The sequence below is a fragment of the Saimiri boliviensis genome, chromosome 12, assembly GCF_048565385.1.
Source record: "Saimiri boliviensis isolate mSaiBol1 chromosome 12, mSaiBol1.pri, whole genome shotgun sequence".
Lineage (NCBI taxonomy): Eukaryota > Metazoa > Chordata > Mammalia > Primates > Cebidae > Saimiri > Saimiri boliviensis.
In genome coordinates this window covers 74,360,567-74,384,010 of record NC_133460.1, presented here as the reverse complement: position 1 = coordinate 74,384,010, position 23,444 = coordinate 74,360,567, and the positions used below count along the sequence as shown (strand labels likewise).

At 39.8% G+C, this 23,444-nt stretch overlaps 2 protein-coding genes across 15 annotated transcripts in view; one reads left to right on the top strand and one right to left on the bottom strand.

Moving 5' to 3' along the window:
- The window catches only part of SLC16A12 (solute carrier family 16 member 12), a 159,920-nt gene that overhangs the window by 94,363 nt on the left and 42,113 nt on the right, over nucleotides 1-23,444 (top strand). For 10 of the 14 annotated variants that reach the window (XM_074382547.1, XM_039465094.2, XM_074382550.1 and 7 more), the window contains 2 exons: nucleotides 1,041-1,300; nucleotides 4,387-18,946. In XM_074382547.1, the coding sequence (XP_074238648.1) occupies nucleotides 1,041-1,300; nucleotides 4,387-4,649 (523 nt within the window). In that variant the 3' untranslated portion in view covers nucleotides 4,650-18,946. Of the gene's footprint in view, nucleotides 1-1,040; nucleotides 18,947-23,444 lie in introns of those variants that run through there. The other 4 variants (XR_012512883.1, XM_074382553.1, XM_074382554.1 and 1 more) reach the window with 3 other exon arrangements.
- IFIT5 (interferon induced protein with tetratricopeptide repeats 5) lies at nucleotides 14,924-22,720 on the bottom strand. Its single transcript, XM_003922411.4, has 2 exons — nucleotides 22,565-22,720; nucleotides 14,924-20,453 (listed from the first exon to the last, which is right to left on the bottom strand). The coding sequence occupies exons 1-2, from the start codon at nucleotides 22,567-22,569 to the stop codon at nucleotides 19,010-19,012; spliced, it is 1,449 nt and encodes a 482-aa protein (XP_003922460.2). The 5' UTR covers nucleotides 22,570-22,720; the 3' UTR covers nucleotides 14,924-19,009.

Here is a 23,444-nt window from a genome sequence, read left to right as displayed (position 1 = left end):
ATTAACACTGTGACCTACAGAAAGTCACCTAACCTTCAGATCCTCGATAATCTCTATCTGTAAAATGAGCCAGTGCAATATTTGCCTGTTGACCTTATATGATTTTGTGAGGTTCAAATGAGGCTTTGGGTAGAAAAATGTAAAGCATAAGCTGTTGAAGCTGACATTATACAGAGTCTTTGAAATAATGGATATCACAGATGGGTTTGAAGTTATGGGGAAAATTCCACTTTGGAAATCTTGAAATAAGACTTTATCCTATTCCAAGGCCTCCATCATCTCTGGCAAATCATTTTAATGTCTTTGTATTACAGTTTCCCCTTTGTGTAACCACTTAGGTTATTGAGTATTTATGATCTGTGATGTGCCAGATACCAATGGATAATATAACTAAAAGCCTCTAATATGGTAGACTGCTAGGAAAATTAGCCTCCTGATGCTTTACGTCAAGCTTGTCCAACCTGTGGCCCGTGGGCTGCATGCGGCCCAGGACAGCTGTGAACATGGTCCAACACAAATTTGTAAACTTTCTTAACAACATTTTGAGATTTATGCACACCCCCACTTTTTGTGTTTTTTTTTAGTTCATCAGCTATCGTTAGTGCTAATTTATGTGTGACCCATGACAATTCTTCTTCCAATGTGGCCCAGGGAAGCCAAAAGATTGGGTACCCCTGCTCTACATGTTATTTCATGACTGCTTTTAGAGTAACCCTAAAGATAGATAACCCTGAGATAGATAACCTTTCCATTTTATAGCTAAAGAAATTGAGTTAGGCAGGCAGTGGGTGGTAGAACTAGTTTTAATATTCTGCCTTTCTAATTTTGGGGCATATATTCTTTCTACCACACCATGCTTCCTAGAGAGATGAATTCTTGCATTTGTATAAAAGAAGGATAGGAAGACAGCATAGATAACATACAATGGGAACAGTATCTCTATAAGTAACTGCAAGGCTTACTGCTTCATAGCAGTGGTTCTAAAGCTCTTTTACAGAATGTGTACATCTTGTACTCATTTTTGTTCTTCAAATCTACAGGTGTCTGAAGAATTACCACTATATTTGCTACCTCTTTGCTGTGGGAATGGATGGGTTCTGCTATCTCTGCCTCCCAATGCTTCAAAGTCTCCCTTTGCTCGTGCCTTTCTCTTGTACCTTTGGCTACTTTGATGGTGCCTACGTGACCTTGATCCCAGTAGTGACTGCAGAGATAGTGGGGACCACCTCTTTGTCATCAGCGCTTGGTGTGGTGTACTTCCTTCACGCAGTGCCGTACTTGGTGAGCCCACCCATTGCAGGTAAGTTTCCAGAGAGAAACCCCAATCACCTCTTCTCTTTGGCATATTGATGTGAAAACAGCAAACCCACATGCAGTCAATGAGAAGGACTGTCAAGAGAGTTGGGGAAAAGCAAAAGAGAAAAGGGATATAAGAGCCCCCAAAACCATCATGGTTCCACCTACATCCTTGTTTTATAATCTTTTTCCAACCAAGTAGGAACCTTAGCCTACATGGAAAGAGTAAGTCCCAAATTAGGGTCTCGATTCCTTTCCATATTAATAATGGGAACGGGGGGATGGAGCAATTGTTTAGCCTTATATAAATAGGGCAAGCTGGGTGTGGTGGCTCATACCTGTAATCCTAGCATTTTGGGAGGCCGAGGCAGGCAGATTGCCTGAGCTCAGGAGTTCAAGACCAGCCTGGGCAACATGGTGAAACCTGAACTCTACTAAAAAAAAAAAAAAAAAAAAATTGCTGGGCATGGCAACATGCTCCTATAGTCCCAGCTACTCAGGAGGCTGAGGCAGAAGAATTGTTTGAACCTGGGAGACAGAGGTTGCAATGATCCAAGATCGTGCTACTGCACTCCAGCCTGGGCAAAGAGCGAGACTCTGTCTCTAAACAAACCAATAATAAATAAATAAATAAATAAATAAATAAATAAGTAGGGTACATTCAGAGGGAAGTCTTGCGGGAGAAAAGGATTCCAACAGGGGGAAGTGGGTGATGAGGCTGAAATTATAAATGCCAGTGTCGTAGTGGAGTGTTTTGGGAACTGGGCTCTAGTCTTCATAGACTATAGGTAGTATTAAAGTTTTTATGTAAAAGGATAATATGGGAAAGTATATGTGTTAGAAAATGTGATCTAGCAATTGATCTAGTAACTTAGGAGAGAGGTAGCTAGATTCCATTCTAATAGTTTAGAAGGCAGCTGATAAAGGCCTGAACTAGGGCTGCAGCAGCAGAAATGATGATGAGCTCTGGGGGAAAGGAGGAAGTTAAAAAAAAATTCAGCAGAATTTAGCATACAGAGGTAAATGAGAGAAAGAAGTCAAGGATGACTTAGAAAATAATATCATGGTTGAAAAAAATAAGGAAATGCAAGAAAGTGGCTTTGCCTGAAAAATAATGAATATGGTATTTAGATATGTTGAAATTTCTGAAATATACAGGTAAAAATGTACAATAGAGCTGTTTAAGGATGAAATATGAGCTTTAATGGATGGCCTGATTTGTATATAGATTTGGGAGTCATCATATAAAGCACCTAGAATGTTTTATAAACTCTAAAATGCTATAGAGTAAAGCATGATTAAACAAATAATTTGACAAATATTTATTGCATTCATTAAATAAGTAATTCAACAAATATTTACTGCTTGTATAACTACCATTGTGTTTATCATGCTGGAGAGAGACAGCAGTAAACAGGTTGGAATCTGTTTCTCCTTCCTAAAGCATGTGGTCTACACCACCTGCATGTGAGTCTCCTAGGAACCTTGTTAAAAATGCAGATTCCTTGACACTCCCACCTGTGATCTTAATGTTCAGGATGAGTTCCAGAATTCTACATTTTCAGCCAACTTTGTTGTGATGCCCATGCATGGTAAATAGTGAGAATTACTGTTCCATGTTAGTATCTGCCTGGATTAAAACTGAGAGAGTGAACAAGGGCTCTGCAGACAGACAAAAGAGAAATAACCCAAAACATTGCCTAGAAAGAAGGCAGGAAATTTTTTGAGGAAGGCAGGGTTTCTGCTTTTAGCTATTATTGTGAATAGACTGTTGCAGGCTATTTCCAAATCCAGCAATTGGAGTGGAATAAACACAGAAAACTAGGGGAAATTGTGGCCACTTGACTGGTGCAGATGAAAAATCCTGGTCAGTTTAAACTCCATGATATAGATCTTTATGTTTAATGCTCTGTTTTTGAAAACTGCCCCCAAAATGTTCCCACATCCTCCCTCCATAGCCTATTTTAGTGTTCACCAACCTTTAGAAACAGTGTCATTCTGTCAAAGGTCATAGGACACAAATGAAATTGGGATTCATGAATCCTTTCCTCACTCTATGGCCTTTACTGGCAAATCAGACATTATATTCATTACTGGGAATTAGAGGATTAAGACATGAGTTCTTATTGTACCATTTTCTTATTTATTTACCTTTCAAATGGCAACTGTCTACATAGTCTTTTCTGTTTGGTGCTATGGAAATGCACAAGTAAACAATAACTAAAATGTTTGAGAGTAGTTTAAATTTAGAAAATTTTGTGGGGCTTATAACAACTTCTACATGCCGTTTTTGACTAATGGATGTGAAGTGGGCAAGAGAAGAAACCATATACTTCTCTGATCAGTTTTTTTTTTTTTTTTTTTTTTTTGGCTGATAAAGAAAGTTTGAAGGAATTTAAAAAAACCCTTTTGTTCATTATAAAATAATTGCCTGACAAAGTATAATGTTACCCCACTGGTTTTCTAATCATTGTGTCATATGCCCTGGTTGTCCTCAAAATTTAGGTCTGAGATAGATATTGAGATTAATTTCTTGCAACAAGAGATAAAGAAAAAAAGCGACTTTGCATTTGCAACTTCTGAAATGGCCCAAAGTTCAGATTTTCAAATTGGATAGAGTACAATGACTGAATCCAGTTGAAAATGTGGATTCTGCTTTGAAGCATGTCATGTTACTCAAAATAGTATATGGGTGTTGTGAATACTACTGGCATTTTGTACAAATACATTCTCTTAATACCCTAGATAAATTATTCCAACTTTAATCATTTAAATGATGCTACTTTTAGCTTTCTACCAGATTTCATGGAGTTAATAGTAACTAATATTTATGTTTTGACTACCAAGTACATGATGCTCTTCCAAGTACTTTACATAACAACAATCAATTCACTTTAGAAGTTTTCCTGGAAAACAGAATGTATTTTTCAGTTGCTGCACAATATTTTTAGGTGACCTGCTTTTTGTCTCAAAATTACAATTGGCGGTGCTATCCATCCATTATTATCCTCACGAATAGTTAGAATTTGAGAGTGGGTAAACAACTGAATTTTCAGCTCAACATTATAATTTTGCTGTTGTTTGTTACAGGATGGCTGGTAGATACCACTGGCAGCTACACTGCAGCATTCCTCCTTTGTGGATTTTCAATGATATTTAGCTCTGTGTTGCTTGGCTTTGCTAGACTTGTAAAGAGAATGAGAAAAACCCAGCTGCAGTTCATTGCCAAAGAATCTGATCCCAAGCTGCAGCTATGGACCAATGGAGCAGTGGCTTATTCTGTGACAAGAGAATTAGATCAGAAACATGGGGAGTCTGTGGCTACAGCAATGCCTGGTTACAGTCCTACGTGACCAATTACCTTGAGCCCCAGAATCTTCAGGTTTGAGAGAGGTGGGGCCACTAGATTCTTCATGTTTCTGAAACTTTTTATTTTGGCAGAAGTATTATCTTCCAAGGAAATTATTATTGTTTCGTTACCATATTAATATTTATAAGGGAAAATAGCACATAATAAAGAAAGCTGGACTATCCCAGAGGCTTCTCATTTGGGATTTGTACTCATAACTGAACTCCTATCTTTTGGTCAATGAGCATGGCTCTACAAGAAATGTAAGGACACAACTGATATAATTAGCTGTAATTAGGGAAAATTTCAAGGCATAACCAAAGTAGATGACACTGGGCAGCAGCTTTCATCCAGTCTCAGCCCTTTCATGTTCCCTCCTCAAAAAGAAAATGGAAACAGTAACGTGTAGCTTTGCTTGCCTTGTTTGATTTGGAGAAGGAAGGTCAGCTTGGGTGTGGTGGTAGAGAGCGAAGATACCATACCTTTTTCATGATGGAGTTTCTCATTAGGGTTTGACTTGGGGTTGTTAAAGGATACTCGAGATTCTTCAAAAGGTGGTGACTAATATAGAAAGAAACTCATTTTTTTTTCTCTTAGTCTTCCAGCCAGCCCTTGCCTCTGCTCAAGGGCAGACACCACTTTGAGAATCCAGATAATTGTGGAATGCCATGATTGGAATAGATCTTAAAGGGTGGCTGGTAAGATCTATTTGATATTGTCCACTGGAAAACTGAAAGCTCTTTTCCTAAGACTGAGTCCCAAGCTCTCACCTTTATTACCATCACTTATAATACTTACTCTAGTATGTTAGCAGAACATACTGAGGCACAAGGACAACCTCTCAATCTTACCTGAAATGTTAACAATACCAAACTTCTCATTTTTTACCTTTAGGGAAAAAGCTCTTAAACTGCAGACACATTCCTGTGAGGATGAAAAAATGTTGGCAGTATTCCAGTTGGGCAGGAATTGAATTCTTGAATCAGCAGGTCTCTGGTGAGAGTTTTCTTTGCAGATCAGACATTTAGTTTCATCACTGCCCAAAAGAGGATTAGAGAGGGTCAGTTATCTGAAAAATATTATCCTAGAGATATTCTAAAGGTGAGATTATTTTCTCCCTGTGTTAATTCTTGTTCCATTGTCCACTGCTTTTCATTTCTTTATGGGTAATAATTAGAAATCTACTTATTAGATTAGACATTTATTCACCCTCAAATACTCTACTTTTCTATGGTTTGGGATAATTTCTGAGTCTTCAGATTGAAGAGGGAAGGGAGGGAGGGAAGAAAATGTCCAGATCCCCCAGCCTGTCTCCAACCATTTTAAGTCTAAAGAATTATAATCCTCAATCCCACATCATGTCACACCTGTAAATAGGGGCAAATTAAGCAATCAATTTTAATTATTCTGTAGTTTAAAATCCAAATGTCAAGGAACTGTTTTGATCCTGAAGGCTGTTTAATCCACTGTCTCCTGTGAGGCCTCACAAGTGTTGGTGGTAAAGAAAACAGCAATGAGGAAGATCCTGGGTTACTGTGTATGTTCAGCAAGAGAGCTTGCCTATCCCTGGGTTATTTCATAAAATCACATGTTAATACATTGCTTTCAGAATGAAATACTGACTTGATTTGATAAGAGAAAATGGTAGTATTTCATAGTTATTTTCAAAAGAGAAATTTAAATGTTAACTGTTTTCTCCTTAGTTTAAGAATTTAGTTTTGCACCCCATTGACTTTGTCATTTGCAATTTTAAAAATATTTGGAAGATATCTGTAAAAAGTCAAAGTTAAAATGAAGTTATATCTGTTTGGAATAGCACTTTGCCCTAAATATCATTTTTTGAATTTTCAAGCCTAAAGATTTTAAAAAATATAAATAGTTACAAGTATTCTTATACATATTTTTTCATCATAATCACAACAAAATTTTGTTTATGTGGTTCTGCAATATAATTCCTGTGAAGTATTATAAGTATTTATGAAAAATGAGCATAATGATAAGGACTTTTAAAGATTTTGTATGGGAGATTTGACTTTAAACATGCGTAGATTTGCATTTTGCTTTCTCTTTTGAAGCAGCATTTTTAGAAAAACAGTAAGAAAAATGTACATCTTAAGGTCTACTATTTTACATTTATACACAGAATTTTACTGTTAATGTTCCATGTGCCTATACTGTTTATTTCAAAACTGAGAAATTCATGAGAATGGTGTATTTTGTGGAATCAAGAACAAAATTGTAGTGGGATAATTTTACATCTTAAATTTTTCTTTCTACTACCCTAAGTTCTACTTTGGAATTATCTGAGTAGAAAAGCAGAAGACATGATCTAACTTTGTAGATATACTGTATGATTGGGTTCTTTGTTCAGATTGCAGTTTCATTAATAGATGAAATATTTATGCTAATATTTTCTTATTTCAAAAGCAAAATAAAATGAGTTTATTGTCCTGTGTTTGGAAAGACATTTTTCCCTTGGACAAGGGGTTTGGATTGCATGGTGAGTGGACCTGTCTGGATCATGCTAAGATGTGGGCAGCATTTTAAGATGTGGTGAGTAATCAAATGATTTACAAAAACCAAAAGTCTTGATTGAGTTCTTCCAGTGTGTGAGCTATTGTGCCAGGCACTTCCTATGCATTGTCTCATTTAACCCCCCTAGTGACCTCTATTATTATCATTTTGTAGATGTGGAAACTGAGGCACCAGTTCCCACAGCTCGGTATCCACTGCATTCCTCTAGTGTGAAATCCTGTAAAACTGGGATACTACTGATGCTGAAGCCTGTTGTCCTTCCCCTGTGCCTACTTGGGTCATCTTATGTGGGTTCAAGAATGTGTTTGGAAACAGACATTCCCGTGGGCAGATAAAATCCTGTGGATTATGCTTCAATCTTCTAATCAGTATTGAAGGAAGATTCTAGATTGGAGATTTCCAAGAGTTTTCCCAAGAGATTCTATCAAAACCATTACTTCCAAGCTCAGTGGTTTAATTTGCTGTTGATTGATTCAGGCTTCTTTTGAAGAGCATTTAGTGTTGGGGGGTGACCCAGGCTTATTTCGGGGAGCATTGAGGGTTGGGAAGCATACTTTGTCCCAAAAGTGAGTTAGTTCCACTGTTTGTCTTCCATATTACCAAAGTCGGGCTTTCTCAGTTAGGAGCTGAGTTATTTTTGAAGTGCCTTCACCATAGCTGTGATAATGAGAATGATAATGTCTATTTGGCACTCCCCTTCTTGGTCCCAGTAGGTCTAATTCTGAAATTGTTTATTGGAAATGAAACAGTACAAATTAAGAGTAGACATCTGAGTTTCTTTTCTCACACATGAAAGTTTGAGTTTAAAAAAAAGGTGTTTTTTTAAAAAAATAACTCTGTCAAACAATAGATTTTTATCTGTTGCCAGGTCAGCTGCCAATGACAGACGATTGAGATTTTGTCACATAGCATAGAAAACTATTTGGTTGGGGGAGTGGGAAGATGTTAAATAATGATAAAAGGACTGACATTTAAGGCAAAACATTGTGGTTATAGTACTTTTCAAACATATACAAAAGTAGATTGAGTAGTATATTCAATGTACCTATCCCCCCACATCTACAACTATTTACCCATTATCCTCTCCCTTGATGAAGCAATTTGAAATATATTAACATGTGAGCAGCACATGTTTCTTTCAGCTGCCAGGGAATAACTGAACTGGCAAGAATAATTTGTTCATGCTAATAGGGGACACGTGTGGTTAGTATCACTTATTAATGAGCCACATCATTACTTACAAAGCTGATTGGGGCCCCTTTCTTGCTATGGGCTTTGAGTTTCTCAGTTGAAGATTAAAATGTTCTCCTCCTATTCCCAGCACCCTAAGGATCCATCTACCTGAGGTCTAGAGCTGCTTTAAATTAAGTCAAAAGGGCCTTTTATTTTCTCTCCTGACCCAAGAGAGTCAATCCAATGACAAGAGATTAGGAGGTTTAGATGAGAGTGATCGGTACTACTCTCATTATTCCTCTTAATTGTTTAAGGGTCAGAGGTCATTCTGAGGGATCTGGGACCTAAGATTGGTCTAGAATTAAATAAGAAACTTTATTTTTGATATTAAAAGGCTTTAGATTTAGCATTTCTAATGCAGCCCTTTTCAAGTTTTTCCATAAAAATGTTCCTTTTGTGATGGCAAATTAGGTCTTTTCTCATTGACCAGTGTAATGATGGAAGAGTTCAAGGACCTTGTCCTAGGAAAGATGAAAACCTATGCTCATGCTTGGATAGCCTATTTTTGCAACTGGGGCCAGAGGAAGGTGTGGATATGGGTCAAGGTGGGGAAGAGTTTGGGAGTGGGAGAAAGGATGTGGACAGCCTCTGTGTTGTTACCTGAGATTCAGCCCAAGTGCAGGTGGATGAATCCAGAGATCTGACCCTAAGTTTCTAAAGCTCAAACAGGAAAGAGCAAAGCCTATTTCAGAATCACAGAATTTACAGGGCTGGTATGAGCATTCAGTGCCTACCGTCATCAGGGTTCATCCCTCATACTCTGCTATACTCTAGCGCCCAGTTTTTCTATTAGTTTCTCTAAATACCAAGCCTCTCCTTTCTACCCCCCACCTTGGGGCATTTTGCACATGTTAATCGCTATGTTCACTCTCTTCTCATATTTTGGGCCTCAGTTTAAATGTCACTGCCCTAGGAATCCATCTTTAATCACTGCCCTCATCTAAATTATGCATCCCTCTCCCACCCCTACCACCCACATTCTTCATGCTCATAGCACTATTATTTTCCTTCAAAGAACATCTTTTAGTTACAATCATATATATTGATGTGTGTGTTTATTTTAAAATTTCATCTGCTCCACAAAACCACAAGCTTTCTGAGGATAGGGATCATATTGACTTCTTATTCATTATTTAGAGCAGTGCCTGATCCAGAGCAGGCATTCAAAGAATACTTGGTGAATGAATAAATGAGTGCAAAGAACAAATGAATTTGAAAAAAACTGCTAAGAAGAATTGTAACACTAGCAAGAGTGGGGCTGATTGAAGGGTTGGGGTGCAGGTTGGTTTGGGTGCAAGTTGCTCTTGTATCTAGAACAGATAGGATACATTTGATGTTCCTAATTTAGTGTGTCTAGATAGGACACCTTGTTAGAAATGTCACATAAATAGTAGAGGCTCTGGAGCCTTGGCCATTATGGAGCAGGTTTCAGAAAGGGGATAAAAGTGGCAAAGGGAAGAGTTGATCAAAAGATATTAAATAGCAAACTTTTGATTGAGTTCTGAATGTAAAAAAAGATACTACTGCGTTCAATCCAGATAGGCTTAATTAAATAGCTGTTGTGCACAAATGAATGGAAACCCCAGGGAAGAGGAGCTGTTCACATGAGGGAGCCCTGGAATGTTGGGAAAAGGTGGATTGCACCTGCCCCAACCATGAAAAGATGAGGTTTCAGTTACAGGCATCACACAAACTGCTTTAATAAGAAATCTTTGTGCCAGGGTTTGGCCAGGTGCAGGAGATGTTTCTGACCGGAATCTTTTTCCTGACCAGACCTATGGCTGCCCATAACTCATAGGTCATCGCTGAAAATTAGACAGCATGCTGGCAGACATTTTTAAGAGATGGTGAAAGGAGTTGTCAACCAACTATTTATCAAGCACCTCTTTGGAATCTGGAACCATGTTACATACGGTGGAGAATTAAAAATACACATAGCACCCCCCCACCCCGCCCCGTGATCACGAGTTTACTACCTAATTGGCAAACTGAAACCAACTCAGGTTAGAACAACAAGGAGTTATTAAATATTGACCTGAGGCTAAAGGCACATGTAGTACTTTGAAGGTTAGGAGAGGAAGAATTCATTATGGGCTGGAAAAAATTTGATTCTGGGGAATCTGAAGACAGGATTGAACAGATTGGAATCAGCCCTTACTCTTTTCAGGGCAAGAGACTGGGAGTGAGGGAAAGAGATGTGAGGCAGCTGCTTTGTGTGGCTCCTCGAGTTTCCTGCAGGCATCTCCAGCCAATGCAGAACCAAGCACACATGGACATAAATGTTCCAATGACAGGTCCATAAAGGTGTCTGGGACTTTTGGGGGCTGCAATTGCCTTCTTTAAGTACAAAGCAGGGATTTTCAGGGCATGAGGTTATACTTCAATATTCATGTCTCAACTGTAAAAGGGTGTCATTCTCAAGGGTCCAAAGCTTGAACAGCACAGAAAAACATTTTAAAATTGATATGTTATGCAGCACTGCCATCTGGTGGAATTCCTGAGAACACTTCCTAGGAGCTGGGGGTCTCCAGCTGTTCAACTCCCCACGGCCTGGCTTAGCACAAACACTAAAGTTTGTTATTGTTTCCTCCTCTTCCAACTCCCCACTTGCTCGTTACCCTTCCCAAATTTATCCTGTTCCTCTTGCAAGTACATATATAGGGATAAAGATGCTGTGTTGCACTTTTCAGCTTTTGGTTAGCTATGTCACCTTTCTAATGCGGAGTATCAAAATTAATAGGAATGATGACGTTGACTGGCTTGACTAGGGATAGCCATTGGTAAAATGTAATTTTAAAAAAATTTGGAGTCTTCTGCCTTTCTCAGGAACCCAGATTATCAGCGTTCTCCCATTCTTGTTCCTACTTTGACCCTTAGTAATGTGTTAATTTATTTGATGTTAGTTGATAAAGGAGTTAAAGTGTGAGACACAGAATCTCAAACACATATCAGAAACCAAATGTTAGAAAATGTTGAAACCAAATGATGTAGAATGGATTCCATGTCAATTTAAAAACATTGAATGTTGGATTATACTATACATCAATTATGACAAATTTAGTGATTTAGATTTACTTTAAATGTGTAGTACATGTGAAATTATGTGAGGATTCTATTTATTTGTGACTGAAATTGCTTTCAAAGGTGAGTGGATTATCTTAGAATGAAAGTTCTTTTGTAGAACTGAGCAACTCGATGGATTTGGTTATGCATAGGTGAGTTGTGGTTGAGTAAGAGGATAAGAGAACTGAATTGCTCTGTTTAAGAAAAATGGAAGAATAGTTCTGAAGGGTGAAGAGGAGACAGGGAAAGAGGCAAAGCTCAGAATCATGGAAAGAGGCAGGAATATCAATAAATGGTTGGGGGTCTTTTCTTCTTTCCTTTTTCTTTGCTCCCTCAATTCCTCTTTTTTGCTTATTTCTGTCTCCCCTCTCCCAATATCCCTCACGCTCACTTCTCTCTCTTTTTCCGTCTGAAAAACAGGGATTATCTAATATTAACTTTAAAGTTGTAGATTTTGTGTCTCCTGGGATCTCCTCCATAATGGGCTTTTATATAGAAATGACCTGTTAGTGATTTTAGTTTTGGTGTTTGTTTCGGTTTTTATATTTGTTGTGGTTTGTTTGCTTTGGTGAGATTGCTGGGATTGATGTGGTATGGAAAGGAAAAGCATGTGGAGAGAGATGATGTTACTCTTGAACCAAATTAATATTTAATAGAATTAGGGATTCACAGCCAATTTCCAAAGTCCATGGCTGGGAGGCCCAAGGCAAACTCAGGGGATGTTAAAGGGCAGGTGACCCTCTGGTTGTTACATGTGTTCCAGCTCCCTCCACCCCTACCCATCCTCCTTCCCCTTCCTTCCCCTTCCCTCCCCTTCCCTCCCCTTCCCTCTTCCCTTTCTTTTTAAATTGACAAATAAAAATTGTATATATTTATCATGTAGAACTTATATTTTAAAATATGTATACATTGTGGAATGGCCAAATCAAAGTATCTTCTTGCCTTATTTTGCTCTCCACACTGGGTGAGGGTCTGATGTTGGCTGGTGTGTGCACGAGTACAAGGACAAAGGACTGGGTTTGTTCACAAGTACCTTCCAAGGACAAAGGACCAGGTATGTTTTCTGGCTTTTAAGTGTTTACTGGTTCTTTAGTCTTCCAAAATATGTGACTTCCTTTTCTAAGGAATTTGTTATGAATCTTTGAATTCCAAAATTCAATTCTGGAGACAAACTCTTGCTTAGATTGAATCCATCAATTTCTTAGGCTGTTCTCCCAGGGATTTCAGAGCAGCTTTTAATCCCAGCATCAAGAGGCAGCTGATGTGCACAAATAGTTCCCTTTCACGGTTTCTTCCAGGGAGTTTTGGGGATCTCTGTCCAACAGTGTCTGGTGACCTATGACTGTAGAATGTCTGAGCTTGATGTGATCCTCTAGAATCTCTCTCCTATGATCTATAAAGATTTGGTCCTATCTTCCCATAGACTTCATTCCAAATTTTAAGACTAGAAAATATTATATGGTAGCTAAGTGCTAGATTCTAGAACCGGACACCCAGAGTTTGAATCCTTTTCTCACCTCTTATTAGGTATGTGACCTTGGGCCTGCCTCTATATCCTAATTACTCATATGTGAAAAGAAAGAATTAAAATGCCTATTTTAGGGAGGTTGTAATGATTTAACAAGATTACTACATGCACGGCACTTAAAACAGCACCTGGCAGATGTTGTGTACTATGTAAGAGTTAGCTATGATTATCATTGTGTCACTGGAGTTGAGATCACTAGGTAGTGTTCTGTCCAAATGTTCAATCCAAGTGGCATCAATCTATTCTCGCCCTTCAGAGTTTGTTGTCTGTGAGGCACCTGTGAGCTCCCATCGAGGCATGGTATTCCCAGAGCTTCTTCATGTCGCCTTCACTATTCCTTTAGTTACTCAGCTAGATGCCATCATGAAAGGAGGTGTTGAGAAATCTGATTCATCACTTTCAGAGGAACCCCTCAGTTCAGTTTTGGGAAATTGTTCCCAAAATAGATGCATGGCATTTCTATGCACATTTCTAGTAATTAGATGCTGTTTTTTCCCTCACTTAAAGTGGAATACAAAATGTTTGATGAACAAACATTATCTTAGTGAATATGCAATTTCCAAAGAAGGAGGTAGTTGTGGTTGGGGTGGGATCTAGTGTGTGTGGCTTGATCTCAGGAAATGAGAAAGCTAAAGAAAAGTAACCACATCTCAATGATGCAGGGAACTTTGGCTCAAAAGAGAAGTAGAGAGGAATGGGGAGGCTGGAGCCCTGTGAGAAAAAAGGATGTCTAACCAGAAAGAGAGGGGATATATGAGCAGAAAGCTAAGTGATAAACTTGTTTTAAATTAAATATACGTTTGCTATGTTGTTCTGAAGGGAGAGAAGGAGGAAGAAAGTCAGTTTTCTGGAAAGGGGCTATTCCAATCTGTGATGGTATGCCTTATTGTATTATTTATTGATCTGTTTAGTATAGACTTCATCTATTGATTTCCTGCTATGTTGTTAGGATTTAATTAATAAAATTTAAAGAATTCTTCCCATCCCAATTCCTTCCATGTTGCAACAGTTACAATTCAATTTTTACTTAGTTTTGTACGTTATAGTAGCATATTTAATTCTTACTCCATCAAACTTCAACTGTATTTTTTGAGTCTCTATCCTTCTATTATGGTTTGAATGTTTTTGTCTCCTCCAAATTCATGGGTTGGAAGCTTAATCTCCAATGCAACAGTGCTGAGAGGTGGGGCCTAAGGAGAGGTATTTCTGAGTGCTCTGCCCACATGGCTGGACTAATGCCCTTATAAAAAGGACTTGCAGGAGTGGGTTCTCGCTCTCTTCTGCTCTTCTGCCATGTGAGGAACAGAGTTCCTCTCTTCTAGTGGATGCAGGATTCAAGGTGACATCTTGGAAGGAGAGACCAGGCCCTCACCAAATCTGCCAGCACGTTGTTCTTGAACTTCCAGTCTCCAGAACTGTGAGAAATAAATTTCTGCTTGTTATAAGGTACTCAGTCTCAGGCATTCTAGTATAGCAGCTCAACAGAAACTAAGGCAATTTCCCTTACCTCTCTTACTCCTTCTCTTTTCCAAATCAAATATTATAAAATTGGAAATTATTTATTTATTTATTTATTAGAGTCTCACTTGTTGGCCAGGCTGGAGAAGGGCAATGGTGTGATCTTTGCTCACTGCAACCTCTGCCTCTTGGGTTCAAGTGATTCTTAAGCCTCAGCCTCCCAAGTAGCTGGAATTACAGGTGCATGCCACCATGCCCAGCTAACTTTTGTAGTTTTAGTAGAGATGGGGTGTTGCCATGTTGGCCAGGCTGGTCTCAAACTCCTAGCCTCAAGTAATTTGTCTGCCTTAGCCTCACAAAGTGCTGGGATTACAGGCATGAGTCAGTTACCACACCCGGCCATGTTTTGTTCTTTAATCATAATTACTGATCCAAAAAGGTGAAGAAAAATAAATGACACATACATTATGTAAATGTTATTTATCTACAGCCAATTAGGGTCCTCTAATTACATTTCTTTCACTAGATGTGTCAGTTTGATCCAAGATGGGATGTTGAACATGCAAGAAATGTATTCGGGAAAACACCTATGGAAAAAAATGGGAAGAGAGCAGATGGAGGTTGGAAGAGCAATCCAACTGTGATGCAGCTCTGACACCATAGGTAGGAGATATAGAACCAAGAAAAGTTAGGTAGAAACATCTCAGATTACAGTATTTTTTTAAAGGAACATTTGGCAAGGCTAGTGTAGAGTCCTTGAGTTTAAATTGCTCATCAGAGGAGTACTGCATCTCTCAGGAAAGGGCATGACTTAGTATCCTTGCCACACTGGGAAGCATGGTCTCAGTGTAAATATAGTGCTAGAATTCAGAGTGTAGAGATGGGACCTTCAGACAATTACAATCCTGGTAGCTAGAGATCTGAGAGGTGCTTATGATGGCTACCACATTAGGGTTACAATGTTATTACACTTGAACTACTCAAAGGAGACTGTTCTAATTGTCAAGGCCAAATGGATTCTCATTTCTTATAATTCACCAATTATAGAAAAACATGCCACATTAATTTGTTTTATATTTCTGTCATGTTCTGTAATCTCAATAATAAACATATTCCATGAAAGAACTACCTTGGGCCTGCCTGTGTCATAGTTGATGTCACATAAGCATAGTCACATCATGGCCAGATAAACTCTGTCAGTTGAGGTTTAGCCTACAACAAATGATTACCGGTAGAAACTGCAAAATGGGGATGAGTGCTGCTGAACCAAGAGCCAAGAGAAATAAATTATGGTCCACAAACTAGTTGCGAAACCTTAAGTCATCACCAGTCCCGGTCTCAATTTTCCTATCAAGGAAGTTGGTTGGAGCAGGCATTTTCTCAGGGTCTTCCTGGTTTGAAACTTCTGTGTTGCCTACAGGGTTGTGGCTGAAGTGAAGTAATCTGCATTGTGGACTCAGTCTAGAGAATATATTGCTTTTGAAACTCTGGCTGACAGCATGTGATCAACTGCTAAGACTATTTCTGCACCCAGAAAGGACAGCAAGTATCTTTAAGAACAGCTCCATTACTGGGAAGCCAGTTTTTCTGCCAGCTGATTTATCATTTGTTGAAAGGGCTTTTCTCAGCTTTTGTGAATCAGGAAGCATAGCTTTCGTGCTGAATGAAATAGTTTCCAAGAGCACCTTAAAGATTTGGAGAGGAGGCACTTCTTTTCTTGAAGGGTCAAATTACTCTGAATAGCAATCACAGCCACTTCTCTGGGCATATTTATGAGTCTGTCTAATAGGTAAGAAACGAACTTGGGCCTGGCATCACAGGATTTTTATTAGTCTTGACAGGATGAGTTCATCTAACTACTAGAATTAGGACCCATTTCAGAGGCTTTGAGTCAACTGGTAAGGGCAGCTTTCAGAGGTAGGTGCAGTATACTATACAATTCAACTCAGAATATTATATACCAAGCATATGATGAGGAATCCAAATGCAAACTGGATATTCAAGGAACTTAGGATTTCCTGTGTTAAGCCTATTAGCCTAATTAATTTTATTCCATTTACACTTACTTTTCACATTATAGATCAGTGGCTCTCAAATTTTGCTGCACAAGTTTCAACTGGGGAATCTAAAAATCATGATGTGTGGACTGCACCCCATGACAATTAAATCATTCTCTGTGGGGTGGGACCCAGACATCCATGTTTTGTTTTAACTTTTTAGATGATTCCAATATGCAGCCAAGTTTGAGGAACAATGTTGTAGACCTCACTATTCAAAACGTAATCAGAGGAACAGCTGCAGCATCTTCACCTGGGAGCTTGTTTAAACTGCAGAAATCTCAGGCCCCTTCTGTGTATGAGCACAACTCTTATCTGCTGATTTATAAAAACAAGTTAATTGATGAAGCAAATAATCTTTTCTATGATTCACTGTCTGAGTGACCCCTGAATGGGAGTTTTCTGAACTATGTGGCAAGTGATGGAAGTTGTTTACCTTCAGGTGGGAGAAATGGCCTGCTTTGCTAAGTAATATCCTAAAATATTTGAAAGGGACAAATGTGTTTACTGAAAGGTCAGGACTTCAGTGCTGACTTTCTGAAATTCTTTTTTTTTTAAGACGGAGTTTCGCTCTTGTTACCCAGACTGGAGTGCAATGGCGCGATCTCGGCTCACCGCAACCTCCGCCTCCTGGGTTCAGGCAATTCTCCTGCCTCAGCCTCCTGAGTAGCTGGGATTACAGGCACGCACCACCATGCCCAGCTAATGTTTTGTATTTTTAGTAGAGACGGTGTTTCACCATGTTGACCAGGATGGTCTCGATCTCTTGACCTCGTGATCCACCCGCCTCGGCCTCCCAAAGTGCTGGGATTACAGGCTTGAGCCACCGCGCCCGACCCACTTTCTGAAATTCTTGAGTAAAGATCATCCCCTTCCTTGTTCTTCCTTAAGAGATCAAACAAAATTTAAAAAAACAGAATTAAGTAAACAAAAGATTTTTTAAAAATTAATATGTGAGCTACACTGCAGTATATATGTATGTCTGACTGCATACATAAAAAAGATCTGGAAGTATACATATCAAATTGTTATTAGTTTACCTTGAGGATGTGAAACTGTAGTAAGGTGAGGGGACAGCTCTCATTTTTAAATTCACATACTTTTGTAATTTTTTTTGGAATTTACAATGAGAATTCATTATTTTTATAACAAATCATAATAGAAATTTTAAAGATAAAAAGTAACAGAAAGTAAAACACACATACATAATAATTTTAAGAGTTACACTGGAGGAATGGAGAATTAAATCACATGGTACTTTTTCACTAATAATGTGGTAGCATATAATTGCATAGTTTATAATCAAACAAACTACATTAGAGAAGCCACATTAAGTAACGTCCCCGAATTAAAAAGTCCCCTGGCATAAAAGTCTCAAGCAGTGACTCCTCAAGGTGGATATTAAAACTTAAATTAAAAGCAGCACTTAACTCTTCCTAGAGAATCTACGTGAAAAAAACTCTGAAAATTTCACATTGAAAAAAAAAAAAAAGGCTTCATAGAAGTCATTTTGATTTGCTAAAATAGCCAAAGGCCAGAAATGAGGGTATAAAAACTCTATTCAGAACAGATTCAAAACTAGTACACTGAAATCTTGATAATCTAGGGATGTAGGGTAGGGACATCTCCTTTTTCCATTGGTTTATCATTCCTCCAATTTCCCAATGGCTGCTTTATATCTCAATAATTTTAACCTAAAAGTATTGTAATTTTAGTTGGAAGGAATAAAATTAATGGCATCTAAATTCAGTGCAAAGTTTTTTAGTTAAAAAAAAACAGAACAACTTGAGACTATTTTCCATTATTCATTTTTTTCACTTAAATTATTTCTAGCTACTTAATAAACATTTGAGGATTGAATCTCTGAAGTTACAGATTTAAAATCTGAGAAAATATTTTTTCTCCTCTTCTAGTTTTTTTCTTTTTATTGAAGTCACCAGAGATGACAAACTTTTTTGTTATAAACTTTTTTTCCAACAAAAAAGATATTTTAGGTGACTAATAGATTGATAGTTAAATATCCTTACCAAAGTCAAATCATCTCTAACTAAAATGTGCTGTCTTACATAGTTAAGAGCTTAAGTATTAATAAATAATTTTGTACTCCTGAGTGTTCCTGACCTAGGTATCAAAGGTTTATATAGGATTATACTTACTAAATAATATAAGAAATTTGCCAAAACTTAATCTGCAAAGTATTAAGAAAAGCACAGATACAGAGCACAATAATAACGGCCATACCATGTTTAAAAGTTACAACAGCTAAAATATTGCTATTTCTCAATGGATTATAGTATTTTAGTTAAAAAGAAAAAAGAAAACAGCACAAGATTCATCATAATGCATATAAAATTTTTAGCACAATGCATGGTACGCAATAACTGTTCAATAAATCTTAACTCTATAATAAACAATGGATTAAAACAATTAAAAAATAGAAGAACCCAAAATGGAGGGAAAAGCTTATAGCTAATTTCCTAGAGTATGTATTTAAATGGAAAGTTGGAGCTCACAGAGAGCAGTAAGGAATTCTGCATTTTCTGGATCTATCTTTTGCGCCTTCTCATAGTACTCAGCAGCTTGCCTCTTTTCTCCTTCAAGTTTATAAACAAACCCTAGGGCACTTAAACTCTGCACATCTAAAGCATTGTGACAAAGTCTCTTAGTAGCCAATTTCTTCAGTGCACTTGTTAGTTTGGTGCGAAGGGGTGATCTGTCTTTGACCTTTAAGGCTTCTAAATAATGATGGATAGCAGTATTTTCTGATTTACGGTGAAATTCCTGAAAGCGGCCATAGTGGTAGTGGATCTGATGTTTGTGATCATCCGTTATGTTCTCCAGATGAAGGGCTTTCTGGAAAATGTCCTCAGCATTGCTATACTGGCCTCCTTCAGCATACATGTTGGCCAGGTCTGTGTAGGCAAATGCAAACATAGAGTCTTGTTCCATGGCTGCTTTGAAATGAAATATAGCAGATGTAATCAGCTCATCAACCTTCAGCTTATCCTTTCCTTTAGGTCTGTTGCGCGTGGCCTTCTTGATTTGGATCATTTGTGCTCTGTAGCAAAGTCCCATCTGGTGATGCAGGAAAGAAGAAGTTGGTGTCACCTCCAAGGCCTTTTTTAAAAGTTCGAGAGCTTTGTCCCAGGAATTTTTTCTCCTGTAGAATTTGGCTGCATAACGAAGGACATAAGGCTGGGATGATATCTGGTCCAGGATTTCTTCAATATACTTTTCCCCTTCAGCTTCTGCATGTACATCTTGAAGCTTCAGTGCAAGAAAAACCTTAATGTAGCTGTCATCTGGGTTCAGGGTAACAGCCTTTCTCAAAGGCCCCAGAGAAAAGCTCTTTACAGACCCTTCTCTGTCAGAATCATCCAGCCGATACACGGTGATAGCATAGCCGATGTTAAATTCTGGATTGTCAGGTTCTACTTCCAGAGCCTTCTCAAAAGCTGCTTTAGCCTTTTGATAATACTTTCCTCCAAATTTCAAGAGTGCCCACCCTTTCTCACAGTCAATCTCAGGACACTCCAACTTGTAGACAGACGGACTGGACAGTTTCTTGCAGACATTCCCTATCTTACCTGTATACTTCTGAACTTCTTCAAGCTGGTCCATGTGATAACACACCCAGGCATAGTTTCCCCAAGTGACCAAGCTTCGTACTTCTTCTTCGTCTGAGTGTTCTCGCTGGATTATTTCTTCTGCTTGTTTCAAGCACTCCAAGGCGTCTTTATTTTGGCCTTTTAGGTGTTTCACATAGGCCAATAGGTTATAAAGTGCAAGTCTAGATTTTGTGGTAAGAAATTCAAGCTGTTGCCCAATTGTATCTTCCACTTCAAACAGATCAATGTCTTCCTTAAGTAAATTCCATGTAAAATGACATTCTAATTCCAACAGAATGGCCTTCAAGGTGTCCTTAGGAATTTCACTGTCAAAGATAAAATACTTTTTAAGTTTTGAAGAAATACAAGAAATTATTTTCTAAACCTTAAACACTGATCTTTACATAACAATTTTATCCCTATTTGATCTTACAGGTAAAGCACTAGGTTCCCATAACTTTATACTAGAGTTTCTTCATGAACAGTTGTGTCCTAGAAATATTTCATTTAAATTCTCACTATTTATTGCAAAAACAGTTCTGGAGAGATGACAGAGCTTTGTATATTACATGTATCTATTTCCTTTTGGCAATCAGTACACCCTTGAAAATTAGGAATAAATATATACATTTTCAGTAGTTAATATGAAAATTCCATTTTTGTATTATGAGTACTGATCCTGACTAGGAAACCTGGTAAATATTTTCCTTGGTAATTGTTCCTTTCTCTAGTGTAACTGTACCAAAAACATGAGCAAGACATGCCATGTCCTTAAAGCCTGGTCAAATCCACAGCAATATGGCCTGCCTGTCCTAGAGTAAAACAAACATCTGCCTGTTTTGAAGGTCTCTACCAGCCCCCCTGCCTGTCATAGAGTAAAACAAACGTCTGCCTGTTTTGAAGGTCTCTACCAGCCCAGCTCAAAGAGGATGAGGAGGGCTGCTCAGGTATTACGAATGTGGCTGTAAGATCTCAAAGGGACATTCAGTCAGGTACGGAAGTGGTTTGTCCAGGCTCTTTGGAATTTATGCACAACTGGACACTGAGAATTTTTACTGTTTAAACTTTGTCTACTTAATTTTGTAACTTTGTCTCTGGGAAGCTGGTAAGAGAGAAGGAATTGTACCAGAAGAGGTAACATTTATCTTTCGTAATTCTGTTCTTTTGCTAGGAAGAAGCATTCTTTTATTGTCCTTGGGGGGCAGTCCCCAATGGGGCTAAGCCCTGTTCCTCCCCATCCTGCATATGTAGAGTGCACATCACCCCCTTTATCTGGTAGTTTTTTCCAAGCCCCTTCCTGATATCATTCTCCTTTCTTACAAATATTAGATGTGTGGCAGTGAAACATTTTTAAACTTATAATAATGAGAATAGTTAACATTTATTATGCAAGTACTACGTGCTAAGCAGTCAATTGATAGGATTTATTATTGTCCTTTTCCACAGTCCCAAGAGATGGACGCCATTAATTTTTACAGATAAGGAACAGACTCGTAGAGTTTAAGAACCTTTGGGGTCACTCAAGTAGTAGGGGCTTAGTCAGGATTGAGAACCAGGGACTACATGCTTTCAGAGCCCAAGAACGTAACCTCTCATTCCTCAACTCATTAAATGCAGAAGGTTCACTAACCACACGCAGGGCCGGGTGCTAGCTCCTGGGGACACAACATGATTAAGAAAAGGACGCCATCGTGCTGAATCAGTAAAGGAGACAGATAAAGAAATCCTCATGAAACAGCGGATTGGGTGGGAGGATAACAATCTGTGCGTGGTACAGAGGTAGCTCGGCGTAAGGGAAGAAGAGAGGCAAAATGGCAGTGGCTGGCGAATGCGACCCCGGGAGGGCTGCGGCGAAACCGCGTGTGACACTCGGAGGGAATGGCCGCTGGAGGGAGAGGCACGCGACAGGGCCAAGGAGACCGGTGTCACGTCCCAGCCGCCCCCGGAACCGCCCTGGGGGGTTCTGCGGACTGACGAGCCTCCCGGAGGCGGCGGCCGCGGGCCCAGCCCGGTTACCGTTGCCGCGGCCGAGGAGAGCCGTTGGGTAGTGCGGGGTGGCGAGGCCCCCCGGGGGGCGTCGCCGGCACACGGCCCGACGGCCCCGACCGCGGACGCCAGGGATGGGGCAGGCTCCCGGGGAGCAGCGCCGGGTCCTCCTCCCTGATCGGCCTCCTCCAGCGCTCGGGAGGGACGGGGCTCCGGGGAAGCATCCGCTCGGCCACCCTCCCCGGCAGGCCCGACTTCAGGACCTCAGACGCCGCGCGCCAGGTCAGAGCGCCCGGGGGACGGGGTCCCCAACGCAGATGCCCGGCCGCCGCGCGCTAGGGGCTCGGCCCCTGAAGAGGCCGCGGCACTGCGCTGGAAATGAATGAAAGAAGCCCAGTTTGAACAAAGGCCGACGCGAGGCTTGGGAGGAGACGCGGAGGAAAGCCCTTACCTCATGATGGCAGCGCTCCGCAGGCCGTCCGGGCGGCGCGGTCCCTCGCGCTCCGTCTTCAGCACCGGGGACCGCGGGCAGCCGCGCGGCGGGCGGGCGGCGTGTGCGCGTGCGCGCGCCAGCCGGGCCTCCGCAGCTCGGGGACTCGGCCGGGAGGCGCGGCTTTGTTAGAGGAGGAACCCCAGCAGGAACAGGTAACTGGAAATGGAATCTGATGCCCGAGCGCTCAGAAACCGAAACTTAAGAAATCGAAACTTAATGGAAGCCTCCGAAACCGAAACTTAATGGAAGAGCTCCAGAGCTGCGGCCGGACGCTTGCAGAGTCCGGGGTCTTTTGGAGGTGAATTTGCAGTGGGGCCCATTCACTTCTTGGTCTCGGCTCTTATCGGACTCTTTGAGTCCGCTGAGCGCGCGTGCTGTCCGCTTAACTGTTTTTGAGTCAGGGTCTCACTCTGTCACCTAGTCCTGATCTTAAGCGATCGGCCTCTGCCAACCAAGGTTCAGGGATTGCAGACGGAAACTGAAGTTCCTGCTTCCACTCCAGTCTTTTGATTCAATAAGCAACACTACAAGGCTATACGTCTGTGCCTTATTTCTGTTGGGTGTAAACTAGAGAAATTTGGAGCTAACATCTATATACATTTTAAGTTTGGACGGATATTGCCAAATAGCTTTAAAAATCCACTCCTAGCCACAATTGTAGGAGAGTGCTTCTCTTCCCTATCTTTGCCAAGGGTGCTTTGTATAATAATGACCCGATAAAAGTGAGAGTAGTATTGGGAATCCAGGCAGAAAATGTCATGCAGCCATACATTAAACATTTTGTTTAATGAATTCATTCGGCAGATTTTGGGGAACAACTGTAAAAGCCAGACTTTGT